Genomic DNA, 15,245 nt, shown 5'->3' with positions numbered 1-15,245 from the left:
ACATGTATCAAAAGCACGATGCAGAGGCAGGGCTGTCCATAGGAATCTTTATGTCCTGGCTCTTGCTATAAGGAGCTGCTGTAGCATGCCGGCCAAAGGGAAAAGATGCTGCCACTGTGGTGAGTAGTGCTGCTTTTTTCCTTTGGTACTTATGCACTAATGAGCTCACATTAATCATCTTTGCTGTCCAATACGCCAGCAAAATCGGTTACTTGTGTTTGATATATAGAATTTCTTGTGTTTATTGTGCCAGTGCACACTACTTTATGTGCATTACTGTTTCCTGCTTAGTGAGTTTCCATAGCACTAAGTACATACTTTTCCAAGGCTTTCACACTCTGGAGTAGTATTCATCCTGAAAGTACATTATTTGAAATTGAAAAGCAGGTATTTATCTGGCTTGTAGTAAACTTACAAAATTGATAGGAGACATGAACTTAAGGACTAGCTTTTAGAGAAAAATTGGAAATTTCTAAAATAGTTACAGCAACCCTTGGGAAGCAATCAGAAATAGGAATGCTTTCTTGCCTCTCCTCAGGACTTTCTTTTATCCTTCCAAAAGGTTTTGTTTTGTTTTTGTTAACTAGTGATTGAAAAACTGTTTTGACATACCTATGTGGCGGGAATGAAGAAGGAAATTATTGTTTTTCAGGTTCTGTTGTTACTTTCTCTGCTTTACCAGTCTGGTAACAACACACAACCTCACCAGCTTTTGTCTTTACATGTTAGGAGCACAGGGTTTAAAAATCACTTGTTTGCATACATATGCATAAAATCCTGGCATGACTCCACTAAACTAAATGCCTTTTCTGCGCACATTACAACTGGTGCTAATTGTATCAAGTCTGTTCAAAGGAAAAAAAAAAAATTCTGTTTCTCATTAAGCAAAACTGGAAATAGCTTTCAGGATGTAATACTTCCAAAGTTAGCTCACAGCAATGTGTGCAAGGTTCTTCCTCAGGTATGAAGATGAATTCTAAAGTAAGCACTTCTTTACACAGCCAGCAAGCGGTCCACCTCCACAGCAAACCTCAAACAGGCAGAATCTGTCATGAATAAACGGTTGTCATCATCTGCAGCACTTTTAAATGCTTCTGATCGAAGTAAGTGTTTGTGTGTCTGCTGGAAGCAGGTGTACTGCTTAACTGTTATTTGGGGAGGAGAGAGGAGATGGAATGATACTCCTCTTCCTCCCTGGCTGTGTAACTCACTTCATATTTTGATCTCAAATGCATTTCATGCAATTTGTTAATCCAGCTTGACTGTTCAGGGCTTTGACCCAGTTGATGTGATCTCTATTAGAAGAGAAGAGTAACGGTAAAAATTGCTGGTTTTATATTTTTAATTTCTGTAATTGTTTTACTAAAGTCAAATCTTGGTGAATGATTGATTCACAAATCATTTCACATCATCTTTACGGGTTTGCATGCTTTAAATTATACCCTAAGATTTCAGCAAAATAGAAATAGTACAAAAATAAAGTTTGCCTTGTTCTCTTAGATGGCTTCAGTCATTTGATTGCCTGTGGGAAGGAAAAAATCAACTTAGTTTGGACATCTTTCTGTTGTGCCAGTCCTGTATATATAGAGAGACACTTTCTTTTTAATATTAGAATTCTGCTTTAACCGAATAGAGACGAATGCATGAAAAACCCTGACACCTGTGGGAGATTTTTGGGTGGGAGGAGATTGTTCTGTTTTGACCCGGAGTTCTAGCACGGTTATAGCCATAGCGGGCAGCTCTGACACGGTTTCCTAGCCCAAGAAATTAGTGTAATATTAATACGGATACTCAAATTATGCATTTCTTAAACTGGTAGTGCACACCACTGCTTGCAAGCATTCTGGATTACTTACTGTGCCAGTGACTACCAAGGAACAGAAATGGACTGGAAGCCAACTATTTATTCAATTTTATTTTTTTTAAGGGTTTCTTGTAGTGTTTGCCCTCTAGAGATCATCTACCAATTACTGTGGCTTCCAATCTCATTCTGAATTGCAACTTTGGGGTAGATGAAGCTCCTGACTGCACACATAATGCAGTGAGTCACGTTTAAAATGTGCACCATGCAATTAGTCTTAACAGGGATGTAGAGAATGAGATAGATCTCTGGTTTTCCCACTCTGGTAAACCTGTAGATGTGAGTCTCCTCTCTGTCTCCTCCGCTCTGCCCCATCCTGATACATTCTGTAAGTCATGGCAATCTGCCTTCTCAAAAAAAAAAAAAAAAAACCCCACACAAGGAATTGTGCTAATCTACTTGTGAAGAAAAATAAAAATTATTTGCATGAGCACATATTAGCCTGTTTTAGCCTGATACTTCCTTGTGGGGAATCTTCCCAGTGTTTCATAGGAGCCTGCCTGTATCCCAAATGTTTGTGGGTTGTTTTTTTTTTTTCCAAAATGATGAAAAGCATTAATAAGCTAAAAGCTGTTTAACATCAAACCAAGTTCAACTAGCGTCTGTGCTGCAGTGTTCTGTCAGTCCTGCAACCTTTGATCAAATGAGCTGTGCTAGAAGTATCCCTAACATGGACACAGCTAACAGTGGTTTTGCTGGTTCATGTTGGAAGGTGATGCAGCAGAAAAACTTGTAGTCGTGCACTGTATGTCTGGTAGGGGAGTCAGTGAATATATCTGTACTGGCATAGCTGCAGGGGCTCTGAGTCACTGGAGGCTGCTTGTGATTTAAAATGATATAATGTGTCTGCAGGGTTCAGCTCTGAGTATGAGTCAAACAGGACTGTAAAGCACAAATTAAGCCACTAACAAAGGAAGTCACTAATTATCAACTAATTGGGATTGCTTTCAAATTTACTGTCATACCTTGAAAGCCTTTGTGAATCCTTGTTCACTTTGGATGAAGGATTCTCAGGTGGCCTGAAATATAAGAAATTTGGACAGGACTCCAACTGATCCACGTGATCAGGATGTAGAAGTTGACTAACTGGCTGGTTTAGATCACCACAGCAAGTTAGAGCGATTCTGTGCTCTTGATCTGGCACACAGGAACAAATGGCTGTTTGGTAAACGATGGCTAAATTCATATGACAGAAAATACAGTCACAGAATTAACTAGATTGATTCTGCCTTGCGTGTGTGCCTGGGAAGGTGGAGGAGCAGAATGCAGAGATCAGAGGAAGATGCTTGTACCTGGATCACTGGAGTATTTAATCAGCTGTGTTCTGTGTTAATTCTGAGCTTGCTCTTGCTCATACAGAATGTGAGCAATGGCCTTTTAAAATTATTTATTTATTTTAAAAAGCATACAAGGATGGCCTCGGTACGTCAAACAAGAAGTCTCTTGAGACTGGTGTCCTGTTGCTATGTTCAGTAAGATACAGGAATATAAGAATTCATGCTTTGTATAGAGTAATTCTTCCCTGATCCAGTTTTCCTGCTTCTGAAGGACATGTACTGTAAAGTGACTGACTTACTCTTCTGTATCTGAGGGAAGTGGGGCTGGTGTTGGAGGGGACTTCCAGGCTTTTCAACATAATTAATCCATCCGCTTTTACTTCCAGGTACCACAAAGAGAAGCGCCTCATTAAACAGGCTGAATAACAAAGTTCCTCCACATTCTCAGCAGTCAGCATTCAAAGGTTCACAGGTGGAACAGAAAGGTGCTAGAAACCAGTTTGTTTTGTGAAGTGGGAGGCAGTAAATGGGCTATTTGATATTGACTTTAAACCATGTCCTGGTTTTATTATAAATTTTACTCAGGCTTTCGCTGCTGTGCATGTGGCCTGTGCACTGTGGCAGAAACACCCTTCTGTGCATTGCAGTGCCAGATATTGGGGATCTCTTTCTATAAACCAGCCTAATTCCCCTGGAAAGTGGAAGGGTGGGGGGAAGAGTAGACAAATGGTAGCCAAATCATTTAGCTCATGAGAAAATAGCACTTCATAATGATAGATCGGTGGTTTTAGCTGATTCTTGGCAAAAGCAAAGCATGGGAATGGCAGTGTAGAAAAATCATATATATCTTGTTTAAAATAATCTTCCTTACGCTTGGTCTCTAGGAGGAACAGAAAAGAAGAGGAGCACATCTTTGAATAGAATGAGTAGTAAACCCCAGTCCTCTCCAGAACTAGAAAAAGTGAAAAAGGAAGAAAAACCAGGTGGTTGTTTCATAAAGCTGAATATTTCTTTTTAAAGCCATTCATAGCAAAGTTTGGATAGGCTTACTTTCACTAGTTTCCTTGGTTCTTAAATTTTTAGGACTTTTTAATGGCTTTTTAGTTACACAGTGGTAAAGATAAAATTGTAAATGGTAAAAATAACATTTCTCCCTTTGGCCAAAAAGGTCCTGTAAGAAAGACTTTGACTTTGTTAAACGGCACTGTTAAGTAGGTAGCAAAATGTCTCTCTGCTTAAAAAAGAGAGAGACTTATTTGAAAGCTGGTAGGTTTAAATGTAAGATACAGTAAAAATGTCACTAATATGTTCAATTCTTAGTTAAATCCTACCTTTGCTTTTTAAGCTCTCTTTCATTACTCAATTTAAAAGCAACTTCTCTGTTCCTGCTGCTGGCCTAAACTTTGTGCATGCAAATGGAGGAGGAAACCTGTTCTCACTACAGTCTCTTTTGGTCTGTGTATTCCCCACTAGGTTACACATAACCTCTTTTCTAGGAACTCTTCCTAAACCTGAAGACTAGCAACTTCTCTAACGTGTTTTTCCCTTTGAGTTAACAGTTCTGAAACTTTCCTTTTTAGCAGCTATTGCCAACAGTGGAAATGATACTCTGCTTCAGAATCTTTCCTGTATGGGAGGGTGATGGGTGCTGTCCATGTGAATTTGTATGTGCAAATGATGCCTGACGATAACTGTTTGCTTTGACTTGAAAGTCTTCTGTTTATTATGTCAGAACAACCTTTCCTGCAATCTAGAGAATAGCTCTCTGAAGAGCTGGGTCAAAAACTAATCATATTTTGACTGACTTCAGCATTCATCTCTGTTGTTTGCATGCCAGTCTTTGCACATTAAAATGATGAGTATTAAGCAAGCCGAGGACAAGATGTGCAACATAAGAGCTTGCAATGTTTAACTCTTCTGTGCTTTTCGTTTGGTTTTCCCTCTCCATGACTTCAGTATTTTTCTTCCAAAACTGTTATGATTTGCAACAATGCTCACAGCCTTCCTTTGCTTTGTACTGCTTGTCTTTTTCATGATATGATTTCATGTTGGATCCTTTTTGATTTGTTCCCATCATTTAGCTCGTCGCTCCCAGCTCAGTCCTCTGGACAGTAGCGTAATCAGTCGCCTCCTCGCCCCCACACAGGCCTCCTTAGCTAGGAGTAAAAGTGCTGCTACATTATCGGCTGATGGACAAGATCCCTCAGGTAACAGGAGGGCAGCAAAGCCTGAAAGTTTTATGCAGTCACTCTTGAAGCAAGAACTTCATGATAGTGGCTAACTGTGCTACACTTGAGTATGAATCAGACAGTTAATATATGGTTATGTATAATGTTACTTATCCAGTATTTTATTTGGTCAGTAATAAACAATTCTCATGTTATGTTGCATGTTTACTTTACAAAACCATAGAATAATACTGGCTTTTAAACTCCGGTGCCAGTTTACTTGCTCTGCAGAAAACCAGATGCTGGTGTTCATTTTGGGTTTTGTTTGTGTTTGTTTTTTTTTAACTGACAGATCTGCGTTTGGGTGTACCCTCAAATGAATCTGAGACATATTGCTCAGAGAACAGTGCTAGGAAATGAAAGGGGGGGGAAAAAACCCAACAAACATATAATTTCAAAGGAGGCCGAAAGGAGTAAGTGCAAAGCCTACATTTCTTGAGGAGGGAGAAACTCTTGTAGGAACATGACAAACGGGTTGCCTTAACATAAGTGCAGGGAGCCCTGAGCTGGCTTCGCTCAGGCTGATTGTAGAAGTAGAGGCATACTAGAAGGAGAAGATACTCTAGAGGAACCCTGGCTGGCTCAAGCAATTTTTATTGGTCCAGACTTGAGCTGGTAAGCCCACACTGTGGCTTAACTTAGTACTAGTGCAGGAATCTCTGTATTGTGGGCAAACCCTAGCTGCATCCCACATGTCTTGTAATTGTTAGTGGTTTTAAGAATGCCCCAGTAAATGCATATCTGGAACCAATGTGGAGTCCTTTCTCCTCTCTTACCTTACAACTTGCGTTCCCAGTTTTGCTTGTTTCCTCTTAAGTATGTTCTTCCATCTTTATTTTTTTATCTTATGCCACTTAACTTGGTCCTTGCTGGTAATGGTGACATTTCTACACTGCTCCCCTTGTGTAATAATCAGTTTTTACTTTCTTGGTTTGTAGTCATATTTTTGCACGCTATGTGCCACTTTTATTTTACTGTGAATATTTCAGTTCATGTCATGTGGGGAAATACCATCTTTTTCACTGTTACTGACAGCATGTGACTTATTCACTATTGCTGAATTAAAGATGACTTCTACATTTTTATCAGTTTACTTAGAGGTACTTCCTTCATTTCCATAGAAACATACCTGTGCTTTAGCACAAACCATGCACAAACAGAATGCAGTTCTCCTTGCACAAATGCTGTAAATATAAAAATAAAATGGATTTTCCATAAAGTTATGAAATCAAGTGCTGGCATCTGTCACAGTTTATTCAGACTACAGAGAAATCCAGTGTCTAGTTTCAGAAGTAGGTTATTTACATCTATGTATGCTTATCCGTCTATGATTGTTAGTGAAAAAAGTAATTAGAAGATAGAATTCCTTTCAATCTCTTATATGTGAAGAGATTGACACTTCAGGTAGGAAAGGTATTTTAGTTTAACAGTTGACCTTTTTCTCTTGATAGGTTTCTTTTACACCACCTATTTTGATTTGTTAATGTAGATAAAGGGCACACATGTGTAATAAAGAGGTCACAGAGGGAAGGTAGAATAAAATAATGTTGCATAAAAGCTTATTTCACAAGAGAACTTTATAAAGTAGTGCTCAGGCTCCTAATGTAGTGCTGCTTTATAACTGCTCTTTGAAAAGAAGGAAGATTTCCTCGACTATGGGGAAAACGTGCTTAAAATTTGAACCTATCATGAAGAACTTTTAAAGAAAGATGCTAAGCCATTAAAATGGAAGTATTTGTGATTAGATGCACCTTGACTAAAATTAAAGTCACACTGGTGTATTGCAAATTTAGACTTTGTTTGGAAAAGCATTTTATTTTTATCTACTTCAGACTTCTGCTTTCAGAATGGTTTTATTCTTGGTGCTGTTGCTTCCAAAGTACTAATCGTGTGGTGATGGTGTCTGTGTCCATGACCCATTGCAATGTGCACTGCCTGTGGCGTTCCTCCGTACGGTTTCTAACACACACAATCTTTCTTTCTCTCTTTCTCCCTCTTCCTTTTCTCCTGTTCTTATGCTGTGCACTTGGTTCTTGTTTTGTCTTGTCAAATTCCTAACTTTTATAGAATCTCACCTCTGTCCTCGTTCAGCTTCAGCCAGTTCCATCAATTCCCCAGTCCCAACTCCTAAAGTGCCAGTGCGCAGTCGTAGCATCGACAGATTGAAGTCCTCCGTATCTTCATCAGATGCAAGTTCACCAGATTCAACCCAGGTTTGTTGAAAATCCACAGGAATTAGGTTTGTATTAATCCGGGGGTTTGGAACAGCTCAGGATGGGATCCTGTTCCAACAGTTTGCTTGCTTATTGAAATGTTTAATATCATTTGCTTGAAAAAAAACAGCATCAAAATCAAATTGGGATTTTATGGTCCTTGATCTCTCTGATATCTTTAACGCATATTGTTTGCTGCTTCTGGTTCCCAAAGTTTAATTTAGGTACCATATTGACTGAGTCTATGTTTTGGAACATAAAGAAAACGTGAAGTACATCTTGTTGAGAAGTTGTATGTTTGTTGTGGTAGCAGCTTCTCTGCCTATAACGTCTTCTAGAGAGCGTGCGTTACTTTGTTTTTATATATCTTCTTAGAAATCAGAGACAGAAAAAACATCCCCAGGTTCTGGGTTAAGACGCCCTCCCTCGCCATCTGTGTCTGCCCGTAGAAGATCCCCTTCCCCTGCTAATTTGGTGAAGCGGCCTCCATCACCTTCTACAATTAGGTATGCGGCCAGGTTAAATACCTTCTTTTATTCAGAGCAAAGTGAAGGATGCTTCCTGTCTCAAGACAGCTGCACTGTTAGCATTTGGATGACCTATGCTATGCCATGTTTACACACATAAGGACTTCATTTTTGGTCTGATCTCTCTTTTTCACAGTAGGGATGCAGTTCTTACTTGAACCTTTGTCCCTTTTGTGCAGGCAAAATACACCCTGGTTTTCTGTACTTTTCTGTACAATCTGCACACAAAACCAACAGGAAGCTTCTGAATAAGCTGATCTGCCTGTATTAGTGTAGGAAGTTTCTCGGGTTAGAATCACAGGGTTCGTCCTTGATGTGGAGTGAATGGAGGTCTGGGCTAGCGGACCTGTTTTGATATTAACCCATAAGTAGCGAGTCCAGGTGCCCAGGGTATTTTGGAATCCTGTATTTGAGTTTTATGAGGAAAGCACCAGTAGTTTGTGGGTGGATTTATTTTTAAAAGCAAGGGACGTAATGTAGCCTAACCGAAGTAGACTGTCCTGAGTTGGGTATTTGAGGTTTTCAGTGTTAGTCCTGAAGGATATTCTTTATTTCAACAGACAGAAGACTCGCCCACCTTCACCTAGCGTGTCAAAACAAAGGCCACCATCTCCTACTCCAGTCTCTAAACCAGCACCCATCCAACGTCCACCTCTCACACCAGGTGTTGTCAACATTACCAAAAAGAAAACTGAAGCAGAGAGCAAACCAAAGGATAAGAGCACAGAAGGAACAGGACAAGAGCAAGGTGCTTCACCAGCCTTGGACAGGGATGCAGTAGCAGCTGGCACAAAGACCAAAGAAGGTGAGTGTTTCTCAGTGACTGATGCACTGTTATTCAAGACATCTCCAGTGTGTGCTAGGACTGGTGAAATAATTTGTTTGTGAGGCAGACTGCTGTGGGGTAGGATGCTTTGAGGCAGAAGCTGTTCATTGCTGATTATTTCTACAATAATTTCATGTGGTATGACTTTTGTGTGTGGATTTTAGTGCAGTAGTCAGTTTATTTGACTCGGAGATTTAAGTCAAGAGCTTTCAATATTACTGCTTGTACTATAATTTTAAGAAAAGGAGAAATCCTGTTTGCCTTTTGGACTTCAGCTACACTAGCTGAGGGATCTACTAGCTTAGGTTTGCAAAGTCAATAGTTAAACTATGCAAAGGTCTTTCAGTCCAGTTGGTAGTTCTTAAAATTGCTTGTGTAGAGACCTGCTTGGAGGAAGCAATTGGCTATTGGTGCATCACAGTCTGAGCGCCAGCTTTTACAAAGCGAGAAGGCTGCCTCAGGCTCGATTCCAGGGAACATGTAATCGTTGCTGCCTCAGGAAGAGGTGGTCAGTGCACGGGTCACACTGAGGAATGATCTTGGTAGATTAAGGAGAGCCACATACTGGATAAGCAATTAGTCTCCTAGTCTTCTTCATTGTGCCCAGTAAGCACAGCCTCTGTCCCTCGTACCGGAAGAACACCATCTGCCATCTCCAGAACAGAATCTGGGAGAGCCTTCTGATGAGGTCTGGCAGGCACTTCTCTGTGGAGAAGGACTTAGGGGAGACTTAACAGGAAAAGGAGGAATCTCTGGAGTCTAAACTACAGCCAGTGGGCAGTGCTGGGGGTGAAAATCCTTCAGACACAAGGTAAGTGGGAACATACGCTTGCTGCACGTTACTGCATGTACAGTTCCTGTTGTGCATTCCTTAGCTGCTGCAGTTGTCTGTGGTTTCTGAGACTTCCTGACACTACTCAATGTTGGATGTGAAACAATATTAGTCGGCTGAAGAACTCATTTATGGTACAGTTCTCTGGGCAGATGTTCTGTAGAAGGAAGCCTCGATGTCGTAGTCAAATGTGGATGTTTGTATGAAGTTGAACATCCGTCTTCAGTGTCACATCATTCGTCTTTGCAGTCAGAATGTCTATCCCTCGATGCGCTACATTACTGTGATAAATGTCTTGCATGCCTCAGGGGGGCATAATCAATGTCATCAGTGTGTTGCAACCTCCATAACAATATGTCCTATTTCTGTATCTTCCAGTTGTTCTGGAACAAAAACACCTGTCCTTGTTCCTTGGATGCTCCACCTGTCTCCTTTCCACAATGACTTCTGGAACTGTATTAACCCAATTTATCTGTTTCCATTTTATTTTATTGCTAATCTCCAAGCTACTAATCTTTTTAGTGGTTCATAATGGGGCTAGATAAAGCCCTCTTTCTTTGCAACATACAAGATAAGGACGTAGTGGCCATGTTCTTCGACCTAGAGATTATTTCATTTCTCTCTCTGAGTGTTTTGGTACACTGCAATATTGCTAAGTGAGGCAAAATCTTTGTTCTTAAAAAGAAAAAGTTGCTTTCAATTTTCAAGGCAATTTTCATTTTACGCGTCTGTTCATTCTGTGGGTTGGTGCAATACCAGACAGCTTCTGAAGTCAGAGCACACCAGTGAATGGCATGTGGCAAATCAGTCTCTAGGTCTTGTGGGTTCAATCTAATTTCAGTTTTGTGTACTTGTATCTTCATACCATCTCTTCTCCTTCAAACTAAACTTGATTGCCTGTTGCTGACAGACAGCAATCAAGTTTTTGTCTTGTTTTTTGTGTCTTCTTACTAAAATACACTGTTGTGCAGTAAAACACTTTTTATTTTTCAGTGACTTGGAGCAGTTGTCATTTCTAGCAGCAGCCTTTCGCAGCTTCTCTGAGAGTTAAAAGCCTTGTTTCAACTTAAAGCATAAGAAGTGCTCCTTCATGAGCTCTCACCTTATGCGTGATGATAGGTAATAAACTGTCATGGAGCCTCACTTTTTTGTATCTGGGTAGTGAAGGCTTTGGAATATGATTCCTAGATTAATTGTGAATAAATGACTTGCCTTGAAATGTGTCGGAATCTTCCCTCAATCCAACTAGCAGTGCAACACAGGCACATTTGTGTTCTTGCTGTCAAACTGGAAAATAACAGTCCAGTAAGAAACTGACACCAGCTTCTCCTTATGTAGCAGATCTGTGTAATATTCTTCTCTGTCTTCTAAAAAAAATAATTATAGATTAATGGGAGAAAAGGAGGAGGTTCAAGTTCCACCTCTTCACAAGTTGCGTATCTTCTGCATCCTTCCTACTCAGTTGGCAACCAAATATTGCTGAAGAGGAACTGCCTAAAGACAGTCTGCATTTCTAATGGCTGCAAGTATCTTAATAGTACCTCTTTGCTCTTAAACCACAGGCTAGAATTAAGAAAGGCCAACAGATCAGCTGTCAGTCCTGTAGATGCATTTTAAAATTGTTCTGAGACACTTCTCTTGCCTGTTTCTATCTTTGCCCGTCCATCACAAAAAGGTCCTTTGAGAAGACGACAGTTCTTATCAGGAATGACAGTGGGAGTACAAGGAAAATGGAGCTGAGTATAAAACACTGGAGAATGTTCTGCAGGCATGTTAGCAATCATGTTGGGGAGTCCCGTGTCCTGCCTTATGGAAATAGACTGCACAAGGGGCGCATGGAGATGAAAGCACTATTGAAGTAACCGTACGGAAAACATCAGTAAATCTTCAAAAGTGAAAATGCAGTGGGAAGATCCTCCATAGACTTGAGGTCTTCTACCCTCACTTTTGTTTTTATGCCCCCTGCTGTTTCCATATCTGTGTTGTTCTGAATTGTTATGACTTATTTTCTTCTATCATTTTTGATACCTGATATTCATCATATTTCAAGCTATCATTATCATGCTATAACCCTAAAACCTATAACCTAAAAGCCTAAAACCTTTAGGCTTCTTGCTGAGGACTAAGTTATCTTATTTTGGTTCAGTTTTGAGGGGTGGGAAATAGGTTAAACCTGACATTAAATGTCAACCAATTTTGATACGACTGAAGTTCCAGTGTTAAAATAGGACTGCTGCGCTGGTTGCTGTGCAGGTGCATAATAGAAGATGGCCTCTGCTGTAAAAACTAACTAGTCTAAACTGGCAACACGCTGAAATGGTAGAGGAGAAGAGAGGCATTTTGATTTTGTCGTGGTTGTATGCTGGCAACAGTAAATGAAATGACCTGCCTTTTTCTAAATTAAAACAAAAAGTTGCAGAACATAGGAAGAAAAGCACTTGCTACGTGCAAGCCTCAAGCAGACAGTTTCTGCTAAAGGTTATTAGAACTGCAAAGGGACTGATCTTTCCTGCTTAGGGATGAGGAGGAGAAGAACCCCTTCTGACTGAGTTCAAATTTGAAGTGTCGTGGCTGATTCTTGGTTGTACTAACATGACTGCATTTTTGCCTAAATCAGAAGCAGTACGCGTCCTGGGGAGTTGCTTCTTTTTCAGCATTGGATAAATCTAAAGATAAGGGAACTTGTCTGTGACTGCAGTCCATCAGTGCTGGAATGCTTTTCCTAGGACTGCAAGAACAATTTTTATGCACAAAACACTGCCATGATTCAGCTGCTGAGGCTGTAGTCTGTGTAATTATGCCCTACAGCTGCAGGTAGTAATTACGTGTCCATGGGGCTTAAGCAGCTTTTTGGGTGTTGAAGTTCCTAATGATGGCATTGTGTTTTGAATGGTTTGTCTTTAGGTCAGAATCAAAATAACTGATCAAACCTTGATGACATTGTTCATTAAAATTACCTTGGTTTGAAGGCTTTATAAATGTTAGGCAAACAAATACATGCTGATTAGTGAAATATGAAAAAGAAGAAAGGCAGGTCCTCAACAACGTTAGGATGCTATTGCTGTACTGACACCAGGAGCTAATTCTCAAAATATTTAGGTGATCACTTCTAAGTCACATTCAAACAGTAATATATCTAGAGTGGGAATAACCGATAAAAACCAAGAGTTCTTTCAGTATATCTTGAGAGCAACTAGATGGCAAGTGTCTTTTTTTTTTTTTCCCTAATGATAATTTTTAATAGTATCTCTGATGTTCAGACACCATAACACCAGGCAGGACATGAAGAAACATAAACTGAAAGACTGTTCAAAATCTGGTGGTTGGAGCTGTTTTGATCTCCATGTAAACTGGAAATTGATTTGTTGCTAAAATGTGTAGAAATACGGTATTACTGAAGTCATTAGTCTGTGCCTTCAGGGCCAAATAAAATGGTGATTATTTGCACCCTAAGATCCTCTATAAATATAAAGGCATGAATGTTAATGTTATGAAACAAGAGTATGGTCATGTGAATTCAGTTTTATTAGAAAGAAGTTAAGTGTATTTCCTACTGCAGTATTTTTTTCACTTTTAAGTGTTTGTAAGTGTTGCAGAATAAATGTGTCTTTTTAGAAATACAAAGTACTATGGTAATTGGAGAATATCTTTAACTGTGTCATCTGGAATATGGCTGGATCAGTGTAATTCGAATGAGTTGTTGTTATTTCAGTGTCAGTGAGATACTGTGGCTCTGCACCTCTTTAGGACTCCCCTTTGGCTCTTGTGGGCCTTTAGATACAGGGTATACTTGCTGAGTGATGAGCACTGATCGAAAAGATAGTGGGCCAGTTGGCCAAAAGAAATCTCACCTCACAGTGATAATGTCTTTCTTAATTTTAAGTTACTGGGACTTTTAACAGCAGTTTCTTTTAACCTTTGCAGAATCAGGTAGCAAAACAGTAGCAGGGACCACCACAGCTGAAGAAGCTGCTAAAATCTTGGCAGAGAAACGACGTCTAGCACGGGAGCAAAGAGAGCGTGAAGACCAAGAAAGAATTCAGAGGCAGGAAGAGGAGAGGTAATTCAGGAGAAGGGGGGGATGCTTTCAGTGTTTGCATGTGGTTGGAATGGACACTTCAGCTGCATATGTTTCCTAAGCTTTAATTTAAATTCCTTAAATCTTAATGCAGATCCTGGAGCAGACACAGGCACTAGCACCACTCGAGATGGGGCAGGTTGCTGTGTGTATATCACTAACTTATGTCTCAGTATATATGTAATGTATGGTCCTTGTGCAAATAACTGCTGCTTTTTCCTTCCGGTCACCACAGGTGCTTTTATTTCAAATCTACAATGTGCTTTTTACACCATTTATATTTGTTTTGTTGTCTTGAAATAGACAACTGCTCTGTATTAAACTTCCCTTTGATGAACTCATGCGTGGGTTTGATGGTGCTTTAAATCTCACGCTAGTGATCCAAAACCTGGATTGGAAATGTTGAGACCAAGTAATTCAAAGTGTACATTTGGTTCAAATCAGTGTACATTTGGTTCACTGCATAGAAGTTCTTAAAAATAAGTTATTAACTTCGTGCTAACTTTATTCCAGATCAGGGTTCACCTTGCAGTCCATTAGATTTTGTCTGTTTTCCACTCAGGGGCATAAAGCTGTCATAAACATGCAGATGTTTTATCAGAAATATGTCATCATCAGATCTGTTGTGTACATCAGCATGATTTGGCAGTGTACACCTCCAGTATATCTCTGGAATTTGGACTGTTGAAGAAACAGTGTTTTAGAAATTCCAACTAAATGTGTACTCCTAGATAGTTTCTTCCAAGTTATTCTGCTTTTTCCTTTGACAGGTCTGGATGGTGGCATTTGTAAATCCACACCAGAAAGTACCTTTACGCAGTTATTTTGTGATTGGGTAACTTGGAACTTTCTTGCTTTCCTAGTCTGTCTCATGTGCATGCACACTTTTAAAGAAATAAATATGCAGTTGGTAATATGTATCTTGGAAACACTAGAATCAGAGAAGAAGAAATGGCCAAGAGAGCAACTGAGGAAGAAGCACGATGGGAAGAGGAGCTGCGCAAGCAGGAGGAAGAAAAGAGGCTGGCTCATGAAGAGCAACAAAGACAGGCAGAAGAGGAGAGGATCCGCCGAGAACAGGAAGAGCAGGAAAAACTGGCAGAGCTTCAACACCAGGTCTGCTTATCTGTAGGCTCCAACTATGTTCCTTATACAAGCTGCTAACGTGTTTTTGAGGGGGGGGTCTTTTGATATTCTTTCACAGAACACTTGTGACAGATCTCTGCCAGGAGTGATTTAAAGCAGAGTTCATTTTGTCTGAGATGGATTTGAGAATGCCTTGAAGTCCTTTCCTTGCCATAGTTTATGTGATTTTCTTTCTTCTTTTTTTTTTTTTTCTCCTTCTTTCCCCAACATTTGAGAAATTCGAGTGTGGGGCAGAAGCAGATATTTTGGAATTTTCT

General features: G+C 39.9%; 1 protein-coding gene across 1 annotated transcript in view; it reads left to right on the top strand.

Moving 5' to 3' along the window:
* The window catches only part of MAP7D3 (MAP7 domain containing 3), a gene marked incomplete at both ends in the record, with an annotated part of 44,491 nt that overhangs the window by 24,962 nt on the left and 4,284 nt on the right, over positions 1 to 15,245 (top strand). Inside the window, 9 exons of the mRNA XM_082004081.1 lie at positions 1,002 to 1,103; positions 3,525 to 3,623; positions 4,023 to 4,121; positions 5,220 to 5,345; positions 7,434 to 7,579; positions 7,955 to 8,085; positions 8,667 to 8,911; positions 13,689 to 13,824; positions 14,778 to 14,958. Coding sequence (XP_081860207.1) covers positions 1,002 to 1,103; positions 3,525 to 3,623; positions 4,023 to 4,121; positions 5,220 to 5,345; positions 7,434 to 7,579; positions 7,955 to 8,085; positions 8,667 to 8,911; positions 13,689 to 13,824; positions 14,778 to 14,958 — 1,265 coding nt within the window. The remainder of the gene's footprint in view (positions 1 to 1,001; positions 1,104 to 3,524; positions 3,624 to 4,022; positions 4,122 to 5,219; positions 5,346 to 7,433; positions 7,580 to 7,954; positions 8,086 to 8,666; positions 8,912 to 13,688; positions 13,825 to 14,777; positions 14,959 to 15,245) is intronic.

Source organism: Phaethon aethereus (genome assembly GCF_964289735.1).
Source record: "Phaethon aethereus genome assembly, chromosome: 10".
Taxonomy (NCBI): domain Eukaryota; kingdom Metazoa; phylum Chordata; class Aves; order Phaethontiformes; family Phaethontidae; genus Phaethon; species Phaethon aethereus.
This window is presented reverse-complemented; position numbering and strand designations above follow the sequence as displayed.